At 33.6% G+C, this 17,919-nt stretch overlaps 1 protein-coding gene and 1 long non-coding RNA gene across 2 annotated transcripts; both read left to right on the top strand.

Annotated features, from left to right (window-relative positions):
• Window positions 1-3,137: 3,137 nt before the first annotated feature.
• Window positions 3,138-5,939, top strand: LOC114753821 (uncharacterized protein At4g28440-like). Its single transcript, XM_028942540.1, has 2 exons — window positions 3,138-3,514; window positions 5,483-5,939. Exons 1-2 carry the CDS (start codon window positions 3,256-3,258, stop codon window positions 5,671-5,673), a joined length of 450 nt encoding a protein of 149 aa, XP_028798373.1. The 5' UTR covers window positions 3,138-3,255; the 3' UTR covers window positions 5,674-5,939.
• A 9,591-nt stretch (window positions 5,940-15,530) lies between these two features.
• LOC114753822 (uncharacterized) lies at window positions 15,531-17,239 on the top strand. The gene is made up of 3 exons (XR_003741056.1): window positions 15,531-15,586; window positions 16,225-16,292; window positions 17,055-17,239. It is a non-coding gene; the product is annotated as an uncharacterized LOC114753822 (long non-coding RNA).
• Window positions 17,240-17,919: the final 680 nt, after the last annotated feature.

Here is a 17,919-nt window from a genome sequence, read left to right on the forward strand (position 1 = left end):
TCAGTTCAGGAGTTTGCTCAATATTATCAATAAGAAAAGGATCAATTTTAACCCTATTAACTCCCCCTTGATCTGTGACAGCAGTGTCTTTAAAAGGAAATCTGCTTTCAAGGAAGGTTGCATGCCTAGTGACTATAAGAGACTTACTCTTAATATTGTAAAGAAGGTATCCCTTTTGAGTGGTTGGGTATCCTAAGAAAACACATGCTTCAGCCCTAGGTTGCAACTTATCAATAGGATTTAAATTCACAGCAAAGGCAAGGCATCCAAAAATTCTCAAATGTGCCAGATTAGGTGGCTTCTTGTAAACTAGTTCATATGGTGTGACATGACCTAATGACTTAGAAGGTGTTCGGTTAATCAAATAGGCAGCGGTTCGAACCCCTTCTCCCCAAAACTTAGCAGGAATATGAGACTGAAACATAATACTCCTAGTCACATTCAAAATATGTCTACGTTTTCTTTCAACAACTCCATTCTGCTGAGGTGTAAAAGGACAGGATTTCTGATGTACAATGCCTTTATTACTAAGAAATTCATGCATTTGACTATTAACAAATTCCAATCCATTATCAGTTCTAATTGCTTTAATCTTGACAGAAAACTGATTCTCAGAATGAGCAATAAAAGTTTTAACAAACTTCACAGCCTCAGATTTAAAGTGCATCAGAAAAATCCAAGTTCCTCTAGAATAATCATCAACTATAGTAAGAAAATATCGATGCCCTTGATGCGTGGGCGTTTTATATGGACCCCAGACATCAATGTGCAATAATTCAAAACAGAAACTAGATATAGAGGCACTGGGAGTAAATGGCAACCGAGGCTGTTTTGCCTGAATGCAAATTTCACACTTATTACTGTCAGAGATACAATCAGAAATCTTTATACCAATCAAGTGTTTCATAACATCTATGGGCACATGCCCAAGTCTAGAATGCCAAACAGAAACATTTGTATCATTCAGATTATCAATTTTGTTTACAGAATTTAAAGAACCATGTATAGTTTCTCTCTTTAACAAGTAAAGGCTTCTAGTAAGTCTACCAATCCCTCTGATCATCCCATTGAACATGTCCTGCAGTATACAAATGTTAGGGAAGAAAGAGACAACATATAAACTATCAAGAGTAAGCTTGGCAACAGAAATCAGGTTGTAACAGAATGGTTTAGCATAGAAAACGTTTTTAAAAAAAATGTCTTTTGTAATCCTAACCTCCCCTATTTGTGTTATTCGAATTCTTTCCCCACTTGGGACCTTGACCCATTTAGGAGGACCAATATAAACTGTATATTTATCTAAATATGATAAACTACAGACTATGTGACAACTAGCTCCAGAATCTAATATCCATTCAGAGTCTAAGTTTACTGCCAAACCTGGTGTTGTAGCTTGGATGCTTACAGCAGCTTCATTTGGATCTGAATCACGTTTGAGCAATTCCAATATTTGCTTGTATTGATCAGGTGTGAACCAAGGAGCCTGAGAGTTTGGAACATCCTGGTTGTTGCTTGATTTCCCAGAATCATCAGCTCCATTTACAGCTTGATTTCCTTTATCCTCAGGAGTCCTTTTGGTCCTATTAGAACCAAAATTTGGTGGAAAACCAATAAGCTGATAATAGCTTTCCTTTTGATGGCCCTTTCTATGGCAGTAACTACATTCTTGTTTTGATCTTCCTCTACCACGCCCTCTGCCACGTCCTCTGCCTCCTCTTGAAGCATTAGAGGCTAAAATAGAGCCTTCAGAAGAGGAATGTGATGTCCCATAAGATATCTGTCTCTGCATTTCTTCCTGAATGGCCATGGAGTATGCTTGATTGGGGGATGGCAGAGGCTTCATCAATAATATTTGACTGCGTATTTGGTGAAAAACTTCATTCAGGCCCATAAGAAACTGGAACAACCTTTGCTCTTGAATACTTTTCGCATATTCCTTGGAAGAGGGACATGAACAGCTAGGGATAGGAACTATTGCTGCATGCTCATCCCACAGTTCCTTTAGTTCAGTGTAATAGGCAGATACAGATAAAGTGCCTTGGGTGAGGGAGTTTATTGAACGGTATAAGGAAAAAAATTTCGCACCATCAACCACAGCAAATCTCTCTTTAAGATCCGTCCATACTAAGTGTGCATTTGACGAAAAAACTAAACCACTAGCAATCTGGGTATCTACAGAATTAATTACCCATGAAAGCACCACGGCATTACACTGATCCCATTGATCTTGGAGGTTGGAATCTTGCTTTTCACGAGTACACGTCCCCAAAACAAACCCCAGTTTATTTTTGCCAAGAAGTGCTAATTCCATGGCTCGACTCCAGACAGAGTAATTGTCAGAGCCACGGAGAACTTGTGAGACAAGCGTATTGGCTTGTGTATCAGCAGGATGTAAATAAAGGGGATGTTGAAAATCCAGAACCTGAGATTTTGAATCGTCGTCTGTCATTATGATGAATCTTGAAGAAACTATTGGGAAAACGTGGCTTGAACGAATCTATCTGTGGAGGGTACACACGAACCACTCCTGAGCTGAATCTCTGAAACGACTGAGTCGGCAGTAAACAAGAAATCACAATCTGAGTCTGAGTGCCGACGAAGTACAAAGGAGGAGGAAGCCGAGACTGTCGACGATGATGAATCGGTGCTGTGAGAGTTCCAACTAACTGATTTCTTGTCCTCTAACGGTTGCACAGCAGTGAGGAACAAGATTGGAAGAATGATCACTCGATCATGAGACTATGGACACAAGAAAAGAAAACGATCACTTGATCGGGAGAACACGGACGCAAGATTCAGGGAATGATGAAACTGAGTTGATGCGCAGCGAAGAATCACAGAAACGATGCAACCACTGTCGTGCCCTGATCTTGAACGATAAGCTGAAGAAACTGGGTACCCGAATGAATCAACAAAATGAGAAAATGCACCAACCCCAGACTGAATAATACATTTATTTTTTAAGTCTTAGTTTGTTAATATCTCATTGGAGCTGTTAAGTAATGGGCCGGCCTGCAAAGCCCACGACTTCAGTTAAAACCGCGGAGTACCGATTTCAGATAATCACTACTATCAGCAATCCGGCCCAAAATGAAATTCCCAAATGGGAAACTAGGGTTAGGGTTTAACACTTGCCATGATCGATTAATTCTCATTTCCTTCATTTCCCTCACACACACAAGTCTTCCTCTGCATCCTGCAAAATAGAAACCTCAAAAACGTTGTGCTTGAATCAGGGAATTTAAACTTCCGATCATGGAAACACCGGCGACGACGGGGACTGCGGCGGCGAAGAGAAAGCCGGTGTTTATCAAGGTGGACCAATTAAAGCCGGGTACCAGTGGCCACACGCTAACCGTGAAGGTGGTCAGCTCTAAGCCCGTGAAGTCGATGAACAATCGGGTCGGTCGGTCGTCTATGCTTCTTGCTCGGCCTTCTCGTCCGACCCGCATCGCCGAGTGTGTCGTGGGTGATGAAACCGGAACCATTATTTTCACGGCCCGTAACGAACAGGGTACGATAAGAATAGAGTTTTTCATTCACGATTGCAATTTTTTTCCTTCGGTCGATGTGTTTGCTCGGAGAAGATTTTGAATTCGTGAACCTGTTTGACGGGGATACTCTACGGTCTTATTTGATGTGTTCTTCGTTTTATGCGATTGCTTTGTTGGCATTATTCCGGTATGCGAATTAGTTTTTCAAATCTTGATAATTTTTAAAGTCTTTGTGGCTTTTCATCCGCTTGTGTGTGTGTGTGTTTCAGTGCATGTTTGCAGACAAATGGACAGATACAGCGACACTCAAACCTCCCCAATGAAACAAAAGTCACCATACCCTCTTGTCCAATTTATTTTATTTTATTTTTTTACAAAATACGTTTCACTTTTTTTTTTTCGGTCTTTTAAAAAAATTGGTATTTAAATGAATTGAGGCAATTTTCCCATTTGGTTTTGGTCCCAAGGAAAAGTTTTTAATTGTCTTGGGCTCCACCTTATTGAGGTTGGGGTTTACTCGTGAGAATGTGAGGAGTGTCTCTGTTAAATGTAAGTAAGTAAACATTCTACCACTATAGCTTAGGCACCTCCCATGATAGGTAGTTTTGCTATATGGTTTTGGTTAAAAAAAAAAAAAAAGAATTGAGGGTATTTTAGGAAAAAAAATTGTAAATGGATTAAAGTGTTAGATGAGTTTTTGTTTTGGGAAATGTATGAGTGACTATATACGAGCTGTAGGCCGGTGCTGAAGTTGGCAATATATTTGGTGAGGCCTATCCGTAAATCATTTACTGCAGTATTAATTGTGCATTTCAGTAACATTCCTAATTGGTATGAGAGTAATCTGAATTATTGGGGCGCATATTTGCCTCATCTAAGCAGTAGGGCTGCACTGGTATGGTTGTGTGTGATAACATTAATATTCTCACATTAGCCTAATACTTAAGCTCATTTCACTATAATTATTGTATTGATTTTATTTAAAGATCATCGATTAGCCCTGGATTATGTTAATGAAGCAATCAATAATTACCAATTGCTATATAATAACTTAAAGGGTGAAGATACGATGATCAAAATGTGAGTTTAAGATGTGCTTTATGTTTTCTATTGTATAAAGATATAAGATCGCTCTTGTATTGTATCAAAATAGGCATTTTTATGGATATATATTTTAAATCTTATGTAATCTGCTTGTGCATGTAATTTCATTTGTCAGCTAAGAGATTTTCATTTTTATATGTTCAATTTAATAAATAGACTTTGTCTAAAAGGTTTTGCATTGAGTTTGGCATAGGCAATCATGCTCAGTTACTACTGGCAGCGCTGAGGCAAAGCGACCCTTTTTTCCCACTATATGAGTCAAAATTGTAGATTTCTCTGCTCCTTTGTATGCTTTTTGGATTTTCTAATGTGAACAGAATGATAATAACAAGGTTGAAATGGGTTTTTTACAATTGGTTTATGTTGGACTGACTGCTCAACCCAGCTGAAATATAACATTTCTGCCATTTCAATTGGTGTGTCATGAGATTTTAGTGATGAGCAAACCTAGGCGAAGTTTTTGGATTGTTGTCAACTTGTCATCAGTTTTTTGAGTGAGAAAAACGTGTTAGAGAATCTTAAAGGAAGTAGTGAAGGAACTATATGTACCCCAAGTTTTGTCCTTTTAAGAAAATATTATTTGACTCCTCTTCCCAGTCAGTTGCCCTTGGTGCTTGTGCCGTCAAGTTGGTAACGGAAAGTGGCTTGCCTTGGACTGTTCTAGTTGTCCTTTTTTACCTACTCTAGATTTGTGCCGTGATTTGAGTTATGCCGTAGATGTGTGATTAGCCTCGTTCATGGAGATACTTGTCTGTTTATTATGCCAATAATGTTCCTTCTCCGGTACAAGTGTTCTAAAGTTTTTGCCTCGATTCTTTGTCTTTGTGCCTTTAAGAGGATATCACATAAATGGTCTGTGACATGGTTTATGTTCTTTTCTACAGTGGATCTTATGAACCCGGGTGCAAGTTTAATTCTGCGTAATGCAAAGATTGACATGTTCAAGGGATCTATGAGGCTAGCAGTGGATAAATGGGGGCGGATTGAACCTATAGAACCTGCCAATTTTGATGTTAAAGAGGATAACAATCTTTCTTTAGTTGAATATGAATTGGTTAATGTTGTTGAAGAGTGAGTGTAGCTTCTGGTACTGAATGTTTTGAGGTTACCAGAGGTTTTAACATTTACTACTTGACCATTGGGACTGGCTGCATTGCAGTTTTCATTTGGTACAGTCTTGTCTGATGCTTCTTAGTTTTGCAATTGCTGCGGTCAATGCAAGTCATAATATTTAAGATTGCAAATAGATTAACTTTGGGTGGAAGGTGATGATCATTGTGCTTAACTTGCAGAAGTACATATTTATCTCTTAATACATCATTTGGGGGAATTGTAATTCCTGCTTGTGTCTCAAACCCTCGATCAAATATTTACTAATTCCTGTTTGGTTTTAATTTGGTGGGTGGCATATGATACAAGAACTTTTATGAGATGTTGGACAGAGATTGTCAAAGGATGCTTTTGGGTATATAATTATAATAAACGAATCATCAGCAACTGCACTGATGGCTACATACCTTGTAATTTGTAGATGTGAAAGTTTAATTTGATGTGGATTATATGCCTTCCGTTTTTAACACAAGAACTAGTTGGAGAATTAGATTTGGTTTTAAATGTAAGATTTTTATTAATTGTAAGAAATCTCTACCAATAGATAGTTTTAACATATATGATTAAAGTATGTGATTAAAGAAGAAAGTTGAGAGATCAACACAAGTAACATGTATATGTTGAAATCCTGCTATGTTGGCTCTGTACGAATTTTACGCCTTTCGGCTTCTGATTCAGTTGATTCAGTATAAGGTGAAAGGGTAAAGGACTCGAGCAGCAGCTTAATAATGGAAGGCCCCAACGAACGGTGGGCGTGGGACATGAAATGTTCTTCAACCCAGCATTTGTTTTTGGGTCAAAATTAAACCCAAGAGTCAGAAGTTCATTCTTTTTCCGTCAAAAAGAAAAAAGTCTAAAAGATCTTGGTCCATGGTAATTTTCAATAAGAAGAATGCAAATGTGTGGAGCAAGATGTTGTTGAAGCGAGTTGAGGGGGAAAAGAAATTTCCCTCTTCCATTAGACCCAATTATTCTTTGCACTTGAAGATTACTGGATGGAATCAAAATTATGATTTTAAAAGTATTTTTACGGTATACGAAGTAAATATATGAAAGAATTTATCTCGATCTGCAGAAAAGTGTTTTTCAGCAACATTTCTTATACTTCCCAAATGCCTCTTACGTCAGGGAAGTGTCTTACTTCCATATGGCATGTTTGGCCGTGCCCTTGGGCATACGGACTGAAGTGTGTTGACTGTGTTCTACTAATCAAAATCCAAGCGAAGACAGTCATTCGTTTAACGACCGCAGTGGTACTCTCTCTGGTATTGGCATCTTCTAAAAGCAAAATTTTTCATTTGGTCAAGATTTTCCTCTCGAGGGTTTTAGAGTGTAAAAGATTTTTGTCCCCAGAGATAATCAACCAGTTTAAATTTTAATATTAAGGGTTCTGTTTGGGTGACCCTCAAAACCATGGTTTGAGAGGCAAAACCATGGTTTTGGTGAGATGTCACCCAAACAGCATCAATTTTGGGCTAATAATCTGAAACCATGATTTGGGCCAAAACCATGGTTTCAGGAGAAGTGAATTCATTCTGCTTCTGGCTCAAATTGGAGAGATGATTGTGCCTGTCAAAGTAGATCTCAACAATAATATGACTTTAACATTTCTCAATTATTTTTTTCTAAACATATTTAACCTTATATCTTATAAACATATATACACATATTAATTATTAATTAATTATATTATCTTATGTATTATTAATTATGTTGGTAAAAAATATATTATTAACAATTTTATTCCTTCAAATTAAAATATATCATAAAATTTATCTTTTATATAATTATCATATTAACTTATGTTTTTTTAGTAATTTGTATATATAAAAAGTACTTTTGATAACAACTATCCAAACACTCTCACTTCTTAGAATCACTTTTTTACAAAATCTATTCTTCACAGAATCTATTCTTCAAAAGCTATTCTCCAAACCATAGTTTGGTTTCATCCAAACACACCCTAAATATAAGTTATCAATTAACTCATTAATCGCCACTTTTATTTTTTTCTTTGTTATTAATTAAAATTAATAAGTTTATTAAACTTCGTGTTTTTCTATCTCCATGTTTAAATCGGGGTAAACGTTAAAAAAAAAAAAAAACTCAATTTAGGACAAAGTTAATATTTTAACTTCCATTTCTTATGCCGTACGGAGAAAACGTAGGTTTAGAATTTATTCAAGAGCCCCAACCTTTGCACTCTAACAAGTTTTACAAAGATATTTCTCCTGTACTTAATAAAAGATTTATTTAACTAATTTGATTAAATTAGAAAAGTTAGATAAGTTAGTTAATTATAAGAAATGTGACACATTTTTTTTAAAATACCATAATCATCTTTTTTAATACTCCCTTTCTCTTATACTTGATTAGGGTTGAGGGAGTATCTATAGAGATAATTTAGAGAAAATTGATAAATATAAAAAATAGATCTTATATTTAGAATTAAAACTAACTCAACAATTGAATCCTATATTAAGAATAAAAGGAGTATCTCATAAGTCATAACCAAATAAATAAATAAATAAACTTGAATTCAGTTTTGGGAGGGGGGGACGAAAGAAAGAATGAAGAGGAGGATGAGCAGAGTTTGGCTACAGTCGGGAAACATAAGAGTTGTGCGGGAAATGAGAAACCACAATCGGAGCTGCCCTCGGTTTCGATTTCTGAGAAGATTCTGATTTCATGTTCTTATTAGCTTTTCCTTGGGGCTCTGCTTGATCAGCCACACGAGCAGATGATGATGATGAAGAAGAAGCGCCAAAGCAATTCAGAAACCCTAAAGACAAACCCATCTTTAATTAAGATCGAAGCTTTTGATTGCTTCCTTTTCCTTTTCCACTCCGATGGCTTATGCTTGGAATTAATGCTCAGAGCAATTATGAAGATGGCCTATATGTCAGATTCTATATATATATATATATAGAGAGAGAGAGAGTAGCAGTAGAGATGGAGGAGGAAGGCACTGAGTACTGAGTAGGTTCGTTGTGGATGTAATTGCTTGGGAAGCAAGTAGAGGCATATGGGGCCCACAGAGAAAGTCAATTCGAGGTCATTGGAGCCACTTTTGACCATCTCAGATGAGTTATGGATGATACACTGAATCCGCGACGTAAATCAAAGGGTTAATTTGGAAAGTTATTATTATTTTTTATATTTGACTAATTCCTTTAATCTCATATAAGTTATTAATATAGGATTTTATAAAACGGAATGGGAAAAAGTAATTTTTAAAATTATTTCCAACTTGGAGAAGTCACCAAGAATCCATATTATATACAAGAGCACATATATATATATATATAAATATATTGATTTCATCCAAGTCATTTTTATTTTTTTAATTATTTTAATAAACCTAAGTTGATTATTTATTAATTTCTGGGCTAGAGGAGCACGTAAGATTGATTAATAATTAAACTTGAAATTAAATCACATGCAAATGAAAACGATATACTGGGCTCTTATATAGAGTAATATCCACGTACAAGGGACAGGAAGGTCATTTTAATTAAGCAATGAAGAGGAAGTTGCCAAGTGCGAGTGTGGAGTTTGCTTAGGGAGGAAGGAGGTAGAAGATAGAATCTGATGGTCTTCTCTCTATTTGTTTATTATGGAATTGTTTTCACATATATCACCAAAATACTTATAATATTCATTTGATTTCAATTCTAACAGACACTTTGACCAAAAGAAAATTCTAACACACACAGAAACACACACAATGTTTTCGTTTTTAAAAAAAATATGTTGATGGATAATGCTTTAAGAAAAAAAAATTATAGCCAAATTAAAGTTTATCATATATTTTTATTTAAAGATAATTGCATAAATGTATGTCTCTATACATATTAAATCTCAAAAAATAAAGATATTTTTATCATTTATTTCATATTTTTATATTAGAATTATTTAGTATATGATCGATGCTAATGTCCTGTCCAACGTTATCTTGAAACTTTTTGGTATTCGGTACTTTTGGCTAATTTTGGTATTTGATACTATCAAATTTATTCCATAGTGGTATATATAAATATATATATCGTTAATTTGAAAGGTTGTTCAACAGAAATATTGATAGATGAGCAACGCATGAGATTTCGAAACTAAATTCTTAGTAGTTCTTTAACCACAAAAACCGCCAAATAATTAAACATGAAACTTACCCCGCGATTAACCACTCGTTTGACCAAGTATATTGTGTCAAATTTCAGAAGCAATTCCTTAGGATTTTTTTTGTAATACAATATATTACGTTTAAATTATTATCAATTATTTTTACATAGCATTCCTAGCTAACTAACTTACTATAAAATTTCATAACTAACCAACTAAACTCCCTTAACTAATGATTTTTATTGAGGGTAATTTTGACATTTTACAAGAAATAAGTAATTTTAATCATTATTTTATACATAGCAACAAGACAGGAAGAAGCTGTGCCTATATTGAGGTGATCTTGAGATTTTACCCAAAAAACAAAGTGGAATGAGAAACTATTATGGGAGTTTCTTTTGGCTTTGACTTGTTCTTCACTTGTTTCTTTGAATTTATACTCTTCTGATCCTAAATATTAGACCTATTTATAATGTAATTTATATATAAAATAGGTTTATATTTAAAACCGGAAGAATATATTAGAAGAAGACAAAGAAGGTGATTTCAGTCCAGATTGTGCAGCAGAATCATCAGAGACCCTTGAGGGAACATAGAAACAAGACGACAATTATAAGCCTGAAAACAAACCCATACTCTCACACAATCCAATCTCACTAACCTCAACAATTCTGAGCTTTTGTCAGGTCAAACTAGAGCAAAAACACAAGCGATCTGGGTTTGTTTACAATGGTGGCAGCTAGCTAGTAAGTAATGAATGAATGGCTAATAATTGATCAATGGTGATTCAAGGGTGTGTAGAATTACGTGTGTATACTATCCCTCATCCTGAGTATAAGAGTTAAATAATTAATTTAAAAATATTAAAAAATTTAGTTAAATTTGTTATTTTTCACAACAGTATGTTGATCTTTCTAAGCTATTCTGTTTAAGACAAGAGACGAAGTGAATTGAGATATTATGTTTAAATCAAATTTAATTTTTAATTAACTTTTATATTAAAGACCAAATATAGTACGTGTGTGTAGAGAGAGAGAGAGAGTTAGACACAGACACTGAGTGGAGGAAGTTGCCAGTGAGCGAGTTTGTTTGGAGACGAAGGAGACATATAAGATACACACACATATATATATATGGGGTCCACAGGCTTCATATATTTGCGGCTGCCTTTTTTTTTTTTTTTGGACCAGCGGCCGCCTGCTTGACCTCTCTTTTAATTCTTCCTCCAGTTATCGTTTCATTTGACCTATATATGTATATATATACATGTGATTTCCTTGCTTTATTTTTAGATTTTTTTAGGCCCCTTTTGATAGCTCCATGAAACGAGTGGAATTTTAATTATTACATGTAATTTGTTAATTATTAAACCGTCCATGGGGTGTGCAATTTTTATTCTATTACTACCTCCGATCATAATTATAAGAGTTAATTGACTAATTTGAGAGGATTAAGAAAATAAGTTAAGTTAGTTATTTGTAATAAATAGGTGTTATCTTTCCTAAAATATCCTTGTTAATCAAATGTGTTAGCTAGAACTACTATTATTAGAAAGACTACTTTGGAAAAAAATACATAAATATTAGAGACAAAATGGATTGGGGTCTTATATTCAGGACCAAAATAAAAAATACATAAATAACTTGCAGAAGTACATATTTATCTCTTAATACATCATTTGGGGGAATTGTAATTCCTAGTTGTGTCTCAAACCCTCGATCAAATATTTACTAATTCCTGTTTGGTTTTAATTTGGTGGGTGGCATATGATACAAGAACTTTTATGAGATGTTGGACAGAGAGTGTCAAAGAATGCTTTTGGATATATAATTATAATAAACGAATCATCAAAGTTTAATTTTATGTGGATTATATGCCTTCCGTTGTTAACACAAGAACTAGTTGGAGAATTAGATTTGGTTTTAAATATAAGATTTTTATTAATTGCAAGAAGTTTCTACCAATAGATAGTTTTAACATATATGATTAAAGTATGTGATTAAAGAAGATAGTTTTGAGAGATCAACACAAGTAACATGTGTATGTTGAAATCCTGTTATGTTGGCTCTGCACGAATTTTACGCCTTTCGGCTTCTGATTCAGTTGATAAGGTGAGAGGGTAAAAGACTCGAGCAGCAGCTTAATAATGGAAGGGCCCAACGAACAAGGAGTGTAGTACATGAAATGTTCTTCAACCCAGCATTTGTTTTTGGGTCAAAATTCAACCCAAGAGTCAGAAGCTCATTCTTTTTCCGTCAAAAAGAAAAAAGTCTAAAGGATCTTGGTCAATGGTAATTTTCAATAAGAAGAATGCAAATGTGTGTAGCAAAATGTTGTTGAAGCATTTTGAGGGGGGAAAAAAAAATTTCCCTCTTCCATTAGACCCAATTATTCTTTGCACTTGAAGATTACTGGATGGAATCAAAATTATGGTTTTAAAAGTATTTTTACCGTATACGAAGTAAATATGTGAAGGGATTTATCTCGATTTGCAGAAAAGTGCTTTTCAGCAGCACTTCTTATGCTTCCCAAATGCCTCTTACGTCAGGGAAGTGTCTTACTTCCATATGGCATGTTTGGCCGTGCACCTGGGCATACGGACTGAAGTGCGTGTTGACTGTGTTCTGCTAATCAAAATCCAAGCGTAGACAGTCATTTGTTTAACGACCGCAGTGGTACTCTCTCTGGTATTGGCATCTTCTAAAAGCAATTTTTTTTTCATTTGGTCAAGATTTTCCTCTCCAGGGTTTTAGAGTGTAAAAGATTTTCGTCCCCAGAGATAATCAACCAATTTAAATTTTAATATTAAATATAAGTTATCAATTAACTCATTAATCGCCACTTTTACTTTTCTCTTTGTTATTAATTAAAATTAATAATTTTATTAAACTTCGTGTTTTTCTATCTCCATGTTTAAATCGGGGTAAACGTTAAAAAAAAAAAACTCAATTTAGGACAAAGTTAATATTTTAACTTCCGTTTCTTATGCCGTACGGAGAAAACGTAGGTTTAGAATTTATTCAAGAGCCCCACCTTTGCACTTTATCAAGTTTTACAAAGATATTCTTCCGGTCTTTAATAGAAGACCCATTTAACTAATTTGATTAGATTAAGAAAGTTAGGTAAGTTAGTTAATTATAAGAAATATGACTCATTTTTTCTAAAACACCATAATCATCTTTCTTAATATCCCCTCCTTCTTCTACTTGATTAGGGTTGAAGGAGTATCTATAGGGGTAATTTAGAGAAAATTGATAATATAAAAAATAGGTATTATATTTAGGACCAAAACCACTCAACAATTGAGTCCTATATTAAGACTCAGACAAGTATCTCATAAGTCATAACCAAATAAATAAATAAATAAACTTGATAATATATATGTATATATACCAGTCCTAATTATACTATAAATGAGATTTTATAATTAAGACTCAAAATAATATAAAATTCAGTTTTGGGAGGGGGAGACGAAAGAAAGAATGAAGAGGAGCATGAGCAGAGTTTGGCTACAATCGGGAAACATAAGAGTTGTGCGGGAAATGAGAAACCACAATCGGAGCTGCCCTCGGTTTCGATTTCTGAGAAGATTCTGATTTCATGTTCTTATTAGCTTTTCCTTGGGGCTCTGCTTGATCAGCCACACGAGCAGATGATGATGAAGAAGAAGAAGAAGCAAAGCAATTCAGAAACCCTAAAGACAAACCCATCTTTACTTAAGATCGAAGCTTTTGATTCCTTCCTTTTCCTTTTCCGCTCTGATGGCTTATGCTTGGAATTAATGCTCCGAGCAATTATGAAGATGGCCTATATGTCAGATTCTATATATATATATATATAGAGAGAGAGAGAGTAGCAGTAGAGATGGAGGAGGAAGGCACTGAGTACTGAGTAGGTTCGTTTGTGGATGTAATTGCTTGGGAAGCAAGTAGAGGCATATGGGGCCCACAGAGAAAAGTCAATTCGAGGTCATTGGAGCCACTTTTGACCATCTCAGATGAGTTATGGATGATACACTGAATCCGCGACGTAAATCAAAGGGTTAATTTGGAAAGTTATTATTATTTTTTATATTTGACTAATTCTTTTAACCTCATATAAGTTATTAATATAGGATTTTATAAAACGGAATGGGAAAAAGTAATTTTTAAAATTATTTCCAACTTGGAGAAGTCACCAAGAATCCATATTATATATAAGAGCATATATATATATAAATATATTGATTTCATCCAAGTCATTTTTATTATTTTAATTTTTTTAATAAACCAAAGGTGATGATTTATTAATGCCTGGGCTAGAGGAACACGAAGATTGATTAATAATTAAACTGGAAATTAAGTCACATGCAAATGAAAACGATATAATATAAAGTAATATACATGTACAAGGAACAGGAAGGTCATTTTAATTAAGCAATGAAGAGGAAGCTGCCAAGTGAGAGTGTGGGATTGGCTTGGGGAGGAAGGAGGGAGGAGACACAGTCTGATGGTCTTCTCTCTGTTTGTTTATTATGGAATTGTTATCACATATATCGCCAAAATACTTATTAAAACCAAATTAAAGTTTATTATACATTTTTATTTAAAGATAATTGCATAAATGTGTGTGTCTATGGATATTAAATTTCAAAAAATGAAGATATTTTTATCATTTCTTTCATATTTTTATATGAGAATTATTTAGTATATGATCCATCCTAATGATTAATCCAAATTTATGTACTTTTGGCTAATTGTGGTATTTGATGCTATCAAATTTATTCCATAGTGTTATATTACCTCCAATCTTAATTATAAGAGTCAGTTGACTAATTTGAGAAAATTAAAGAAAAAAGTTAAATTAGTTATTTGTCATAAATAAGTATTGTCTTTCCTAAAATATCCTTATTGATCAGTATATTGGCTAAAACTACCATTGTTAGAAGGACTATCTTAAAAAATATATAAATATTAGAGACAAAGTGGATTGGGATTTTATATTTAAGATTAAAATAAAAGTCAAATAAGGTCATATATTGAAAGGTTCTTCAACAGAAATATTGATAGATGAGGAATGCATGAGATTTCGAAACTAAATTCTTAGTATGCTTTTAACCGCAAAAACAACCAAATAATTAAACATGAAACTTACCCCGTGATAAACCACTCGTTTGACCAAGTATATTGTATCAAATTTCTGAAGCAATTCCTTAGGATTTTTTTTATAATACAATATATTTTGTTTAAATTGTCATCAATTATTTTTACATGGCATCCCTAACTAACTAACTGCAAAATTTCACAGCTAACCAACTAAACTCCCTTAACTAATGATTTTTTATTGAAGGTAATTTTGAGATTTTACAAGTAATTTTAATTTTTTTTTCACAAAGTAACACCCAACAAGTGTAACATTCCAATTTTTTTTTATTTATTATTATTCCTAGTGTTTAGTTAAGTTTAGAAGGAATTTAATGCTTGATAAATGAGTTTTATTCTCTATTTATTTAAGAAAAGAGAATTATTGAAAATAAGATTTATAAAATATGTATAAGGAAATTTCTGAATAATAATAATAATAAAACGGATTAAAAAAAAAAAAAAGGGGGTGACAAACTATAATTTTGTCCCATTTTAATATGGGGTCTTTAACTGGAATTTTTGCCAAAATACCGTTGGGGGGCCAGAGTGAGAAACATTTCGACGTCTTTCTTTTTCACCTTCTCCGGCGCCTTCTCTCATTTTTCCAGTAGGGTTTCAACTTTGCAGATCATTTTGGTAAGTCAAATGACTTCTTTTCATTAAACTCTCTTCATGAAAGTTTTTCCACTCATCTAAATCTATCTAATGATAGTAGTTTTATTCTGTTTAGAGATAATTTTTGGGTTTAGGGTTTGAAGCAAGTGTTGAGTTTTGATGATAGGTAAGCATAATATTGTAGAGCTATTTTAGTAGATCATTTCTATCAATTTAGTTTTATTTATTGACTGACCTAATATTTTTAAATGAATTATTTTAGTTAAACAGATATTTATTTATGAAAAATATGATATTTATACCATGAAACTGTTGATTAAATTATTTACTTAGATGCATTTGATGTATATTGAATTTTTAATGGTTGGTTTTTGAGATTTAAAGTTAAAACAGGATTTTTGAATTTTAAATATGATAATTTCAGATTTAAAAATTTGAGAAAAAAATCTGTATTAAAGTAAATACTTTGAAAGGTTTAAATGAAAATTTTGGATTATGAGGATATATAAATTTTGTGCTAAAAGACTTAATTATGGGTTATGAAAGGTTTGGGTTTAGCATAGAATTAGAAACTTTAACTTATATATATATATATGTTTTAGTTTAAGTAATTAATTAAATAGCTTGTGTATTAATATGTAAATGTATTGGTTGTGTAGATTAAATTATTGGGCTATTGGTATGAGCACGGGGTTAACCTTGTGGTAATACTTGTTCTAGACAAGAGGTAACCACTTTCCACTTATTATTCATGCTCGTAGGTTGTTTGTGATTGATTTTGAATTATAAGGAATTTATGAAATATTATTGAATTACGATGTGAGCTATGAAAGTATGTTGTTATTGAAATTGTCTTGTGAGACTTTTGTTGCAAAAGATATATGTTTACTATTATGATGATCTTAGGTATTATGAGTCAATTGAAAAATGGAAAATCCCAATTGATTTTTACATGTTGATGATTGTTTATGAATGCAATATTTTGAGTGTTGATATATGAGGGGTGGCGGATGTTGATGATGGGTACTATAACAAAGAGGATATAAGGGGTGAATTATGTACATTTGAGGATATAAGGTGGTAGGGCCATCAGGTGTACACTGATTGGTCCTTTGGCCCAATTATTCATTATAGGGCATTGACACCCTACTAGTAGACTAGAGGGGGAACCCATGGTCCGGTCTGGTGCTCTGTGGATTTTGGCCGGTCCATATCACTTGATCGGTGAGCTTGTCTAATTACCAGTCACATGGATGAGGATTTAGCCCATGGGTTTAGTCAGAGGATATAAGGTGGGTGGATATAAGGGAGGTGAAAAGATTATTGATTATACTTTTTATATGCTTTGACAATATGAAATTTGTTGGAATACTATGAATTTGCTTTTGTCTCACTTGACACGTCACGAGCACTTACTTGTATGCTTGATAAGTAGGATTGCTGGTTACTGAGACTTTTGTCTCACCCCGTTGATTTAACACTTTTCCAGGTGATAGTTCCCGTTCGGGTCAGTCAGGGAAGGCTCCGGAAGCTTGAGCTGCTATTGCAAAATTGTAGCGCTTCCACTCTTTTGATTGTGTTGGATAGATGTATATTGCCATGATAGGGCCCATTCCACATACTCTGATATGTTTGAGATTGATTATTTTGACAGTGTACTTTTGAGAACTGTTACTGGACTGTATGCTGGTAGAAGGCCGGAGGCCTTTAGGCATTTGCATGTGATTTCTTTTGTTTGATATGAGTGGTGAATCCACAGTGATCTTTGACATGAAATGACTTTTGATTTTGTTGAAAGTTATGAAAGGTACTATTTAGTAAAATCGTGTTATGGGCTTATGGTTGAAAATGATATTCTAGATTTATAATACCCAAAGCCCTATCCATTATGAATATCTTTTTGCACGCAGTTAATTTAGGAAAGTTCTTTTAACCATGATAGACATATTTATGGATTGGTTTAACTCTTTTTCTATCATGGTTAATCTCATATGATTTAGGATATTTATATAACCATGATAGTATTTCTAAATATTTTTACAAAGTTTCTTTTCTATCATGGTTAACTTTTTGATATTGATTACTTTATAAGTGTAGTAGTTTCGTTGTTACAACAAACAGGAAGAAGCTGTGCTTATATTGAGGTGATCTTGAGATTAAAAAAAAAAAAAAGGAATGACAACTATGATGGGAGCTCCTTTTGGTTTTGACTTGGTCTTCACTTGTTTCTCTGAAGTTATATTTTTTCACATTTTAAATATAAGATCTATTTATAATATAAATTATATTTAAAATAAGTCTTATATTTAAAATAGGAGGATATCTTAGAAGAAGATGAAGAAGGCAATTTTAGT

This window comes from Neltuma alba, unplaced genomic scaffold (genome assembly GCF_004799145.2).
Source record: "Neltuma alba isolate B1F8T4 unplaced genomic scaffold, ASM479914v2 tig00008197_pilon, whole genome shotgun sequence".
Classification (NCBI taxonomy): Eukaryota; Viridiplantae; Streptophyta; class Magnoliopsida; order Fabales; family Fabaceae; genus Neltuma; species Neltuma alba.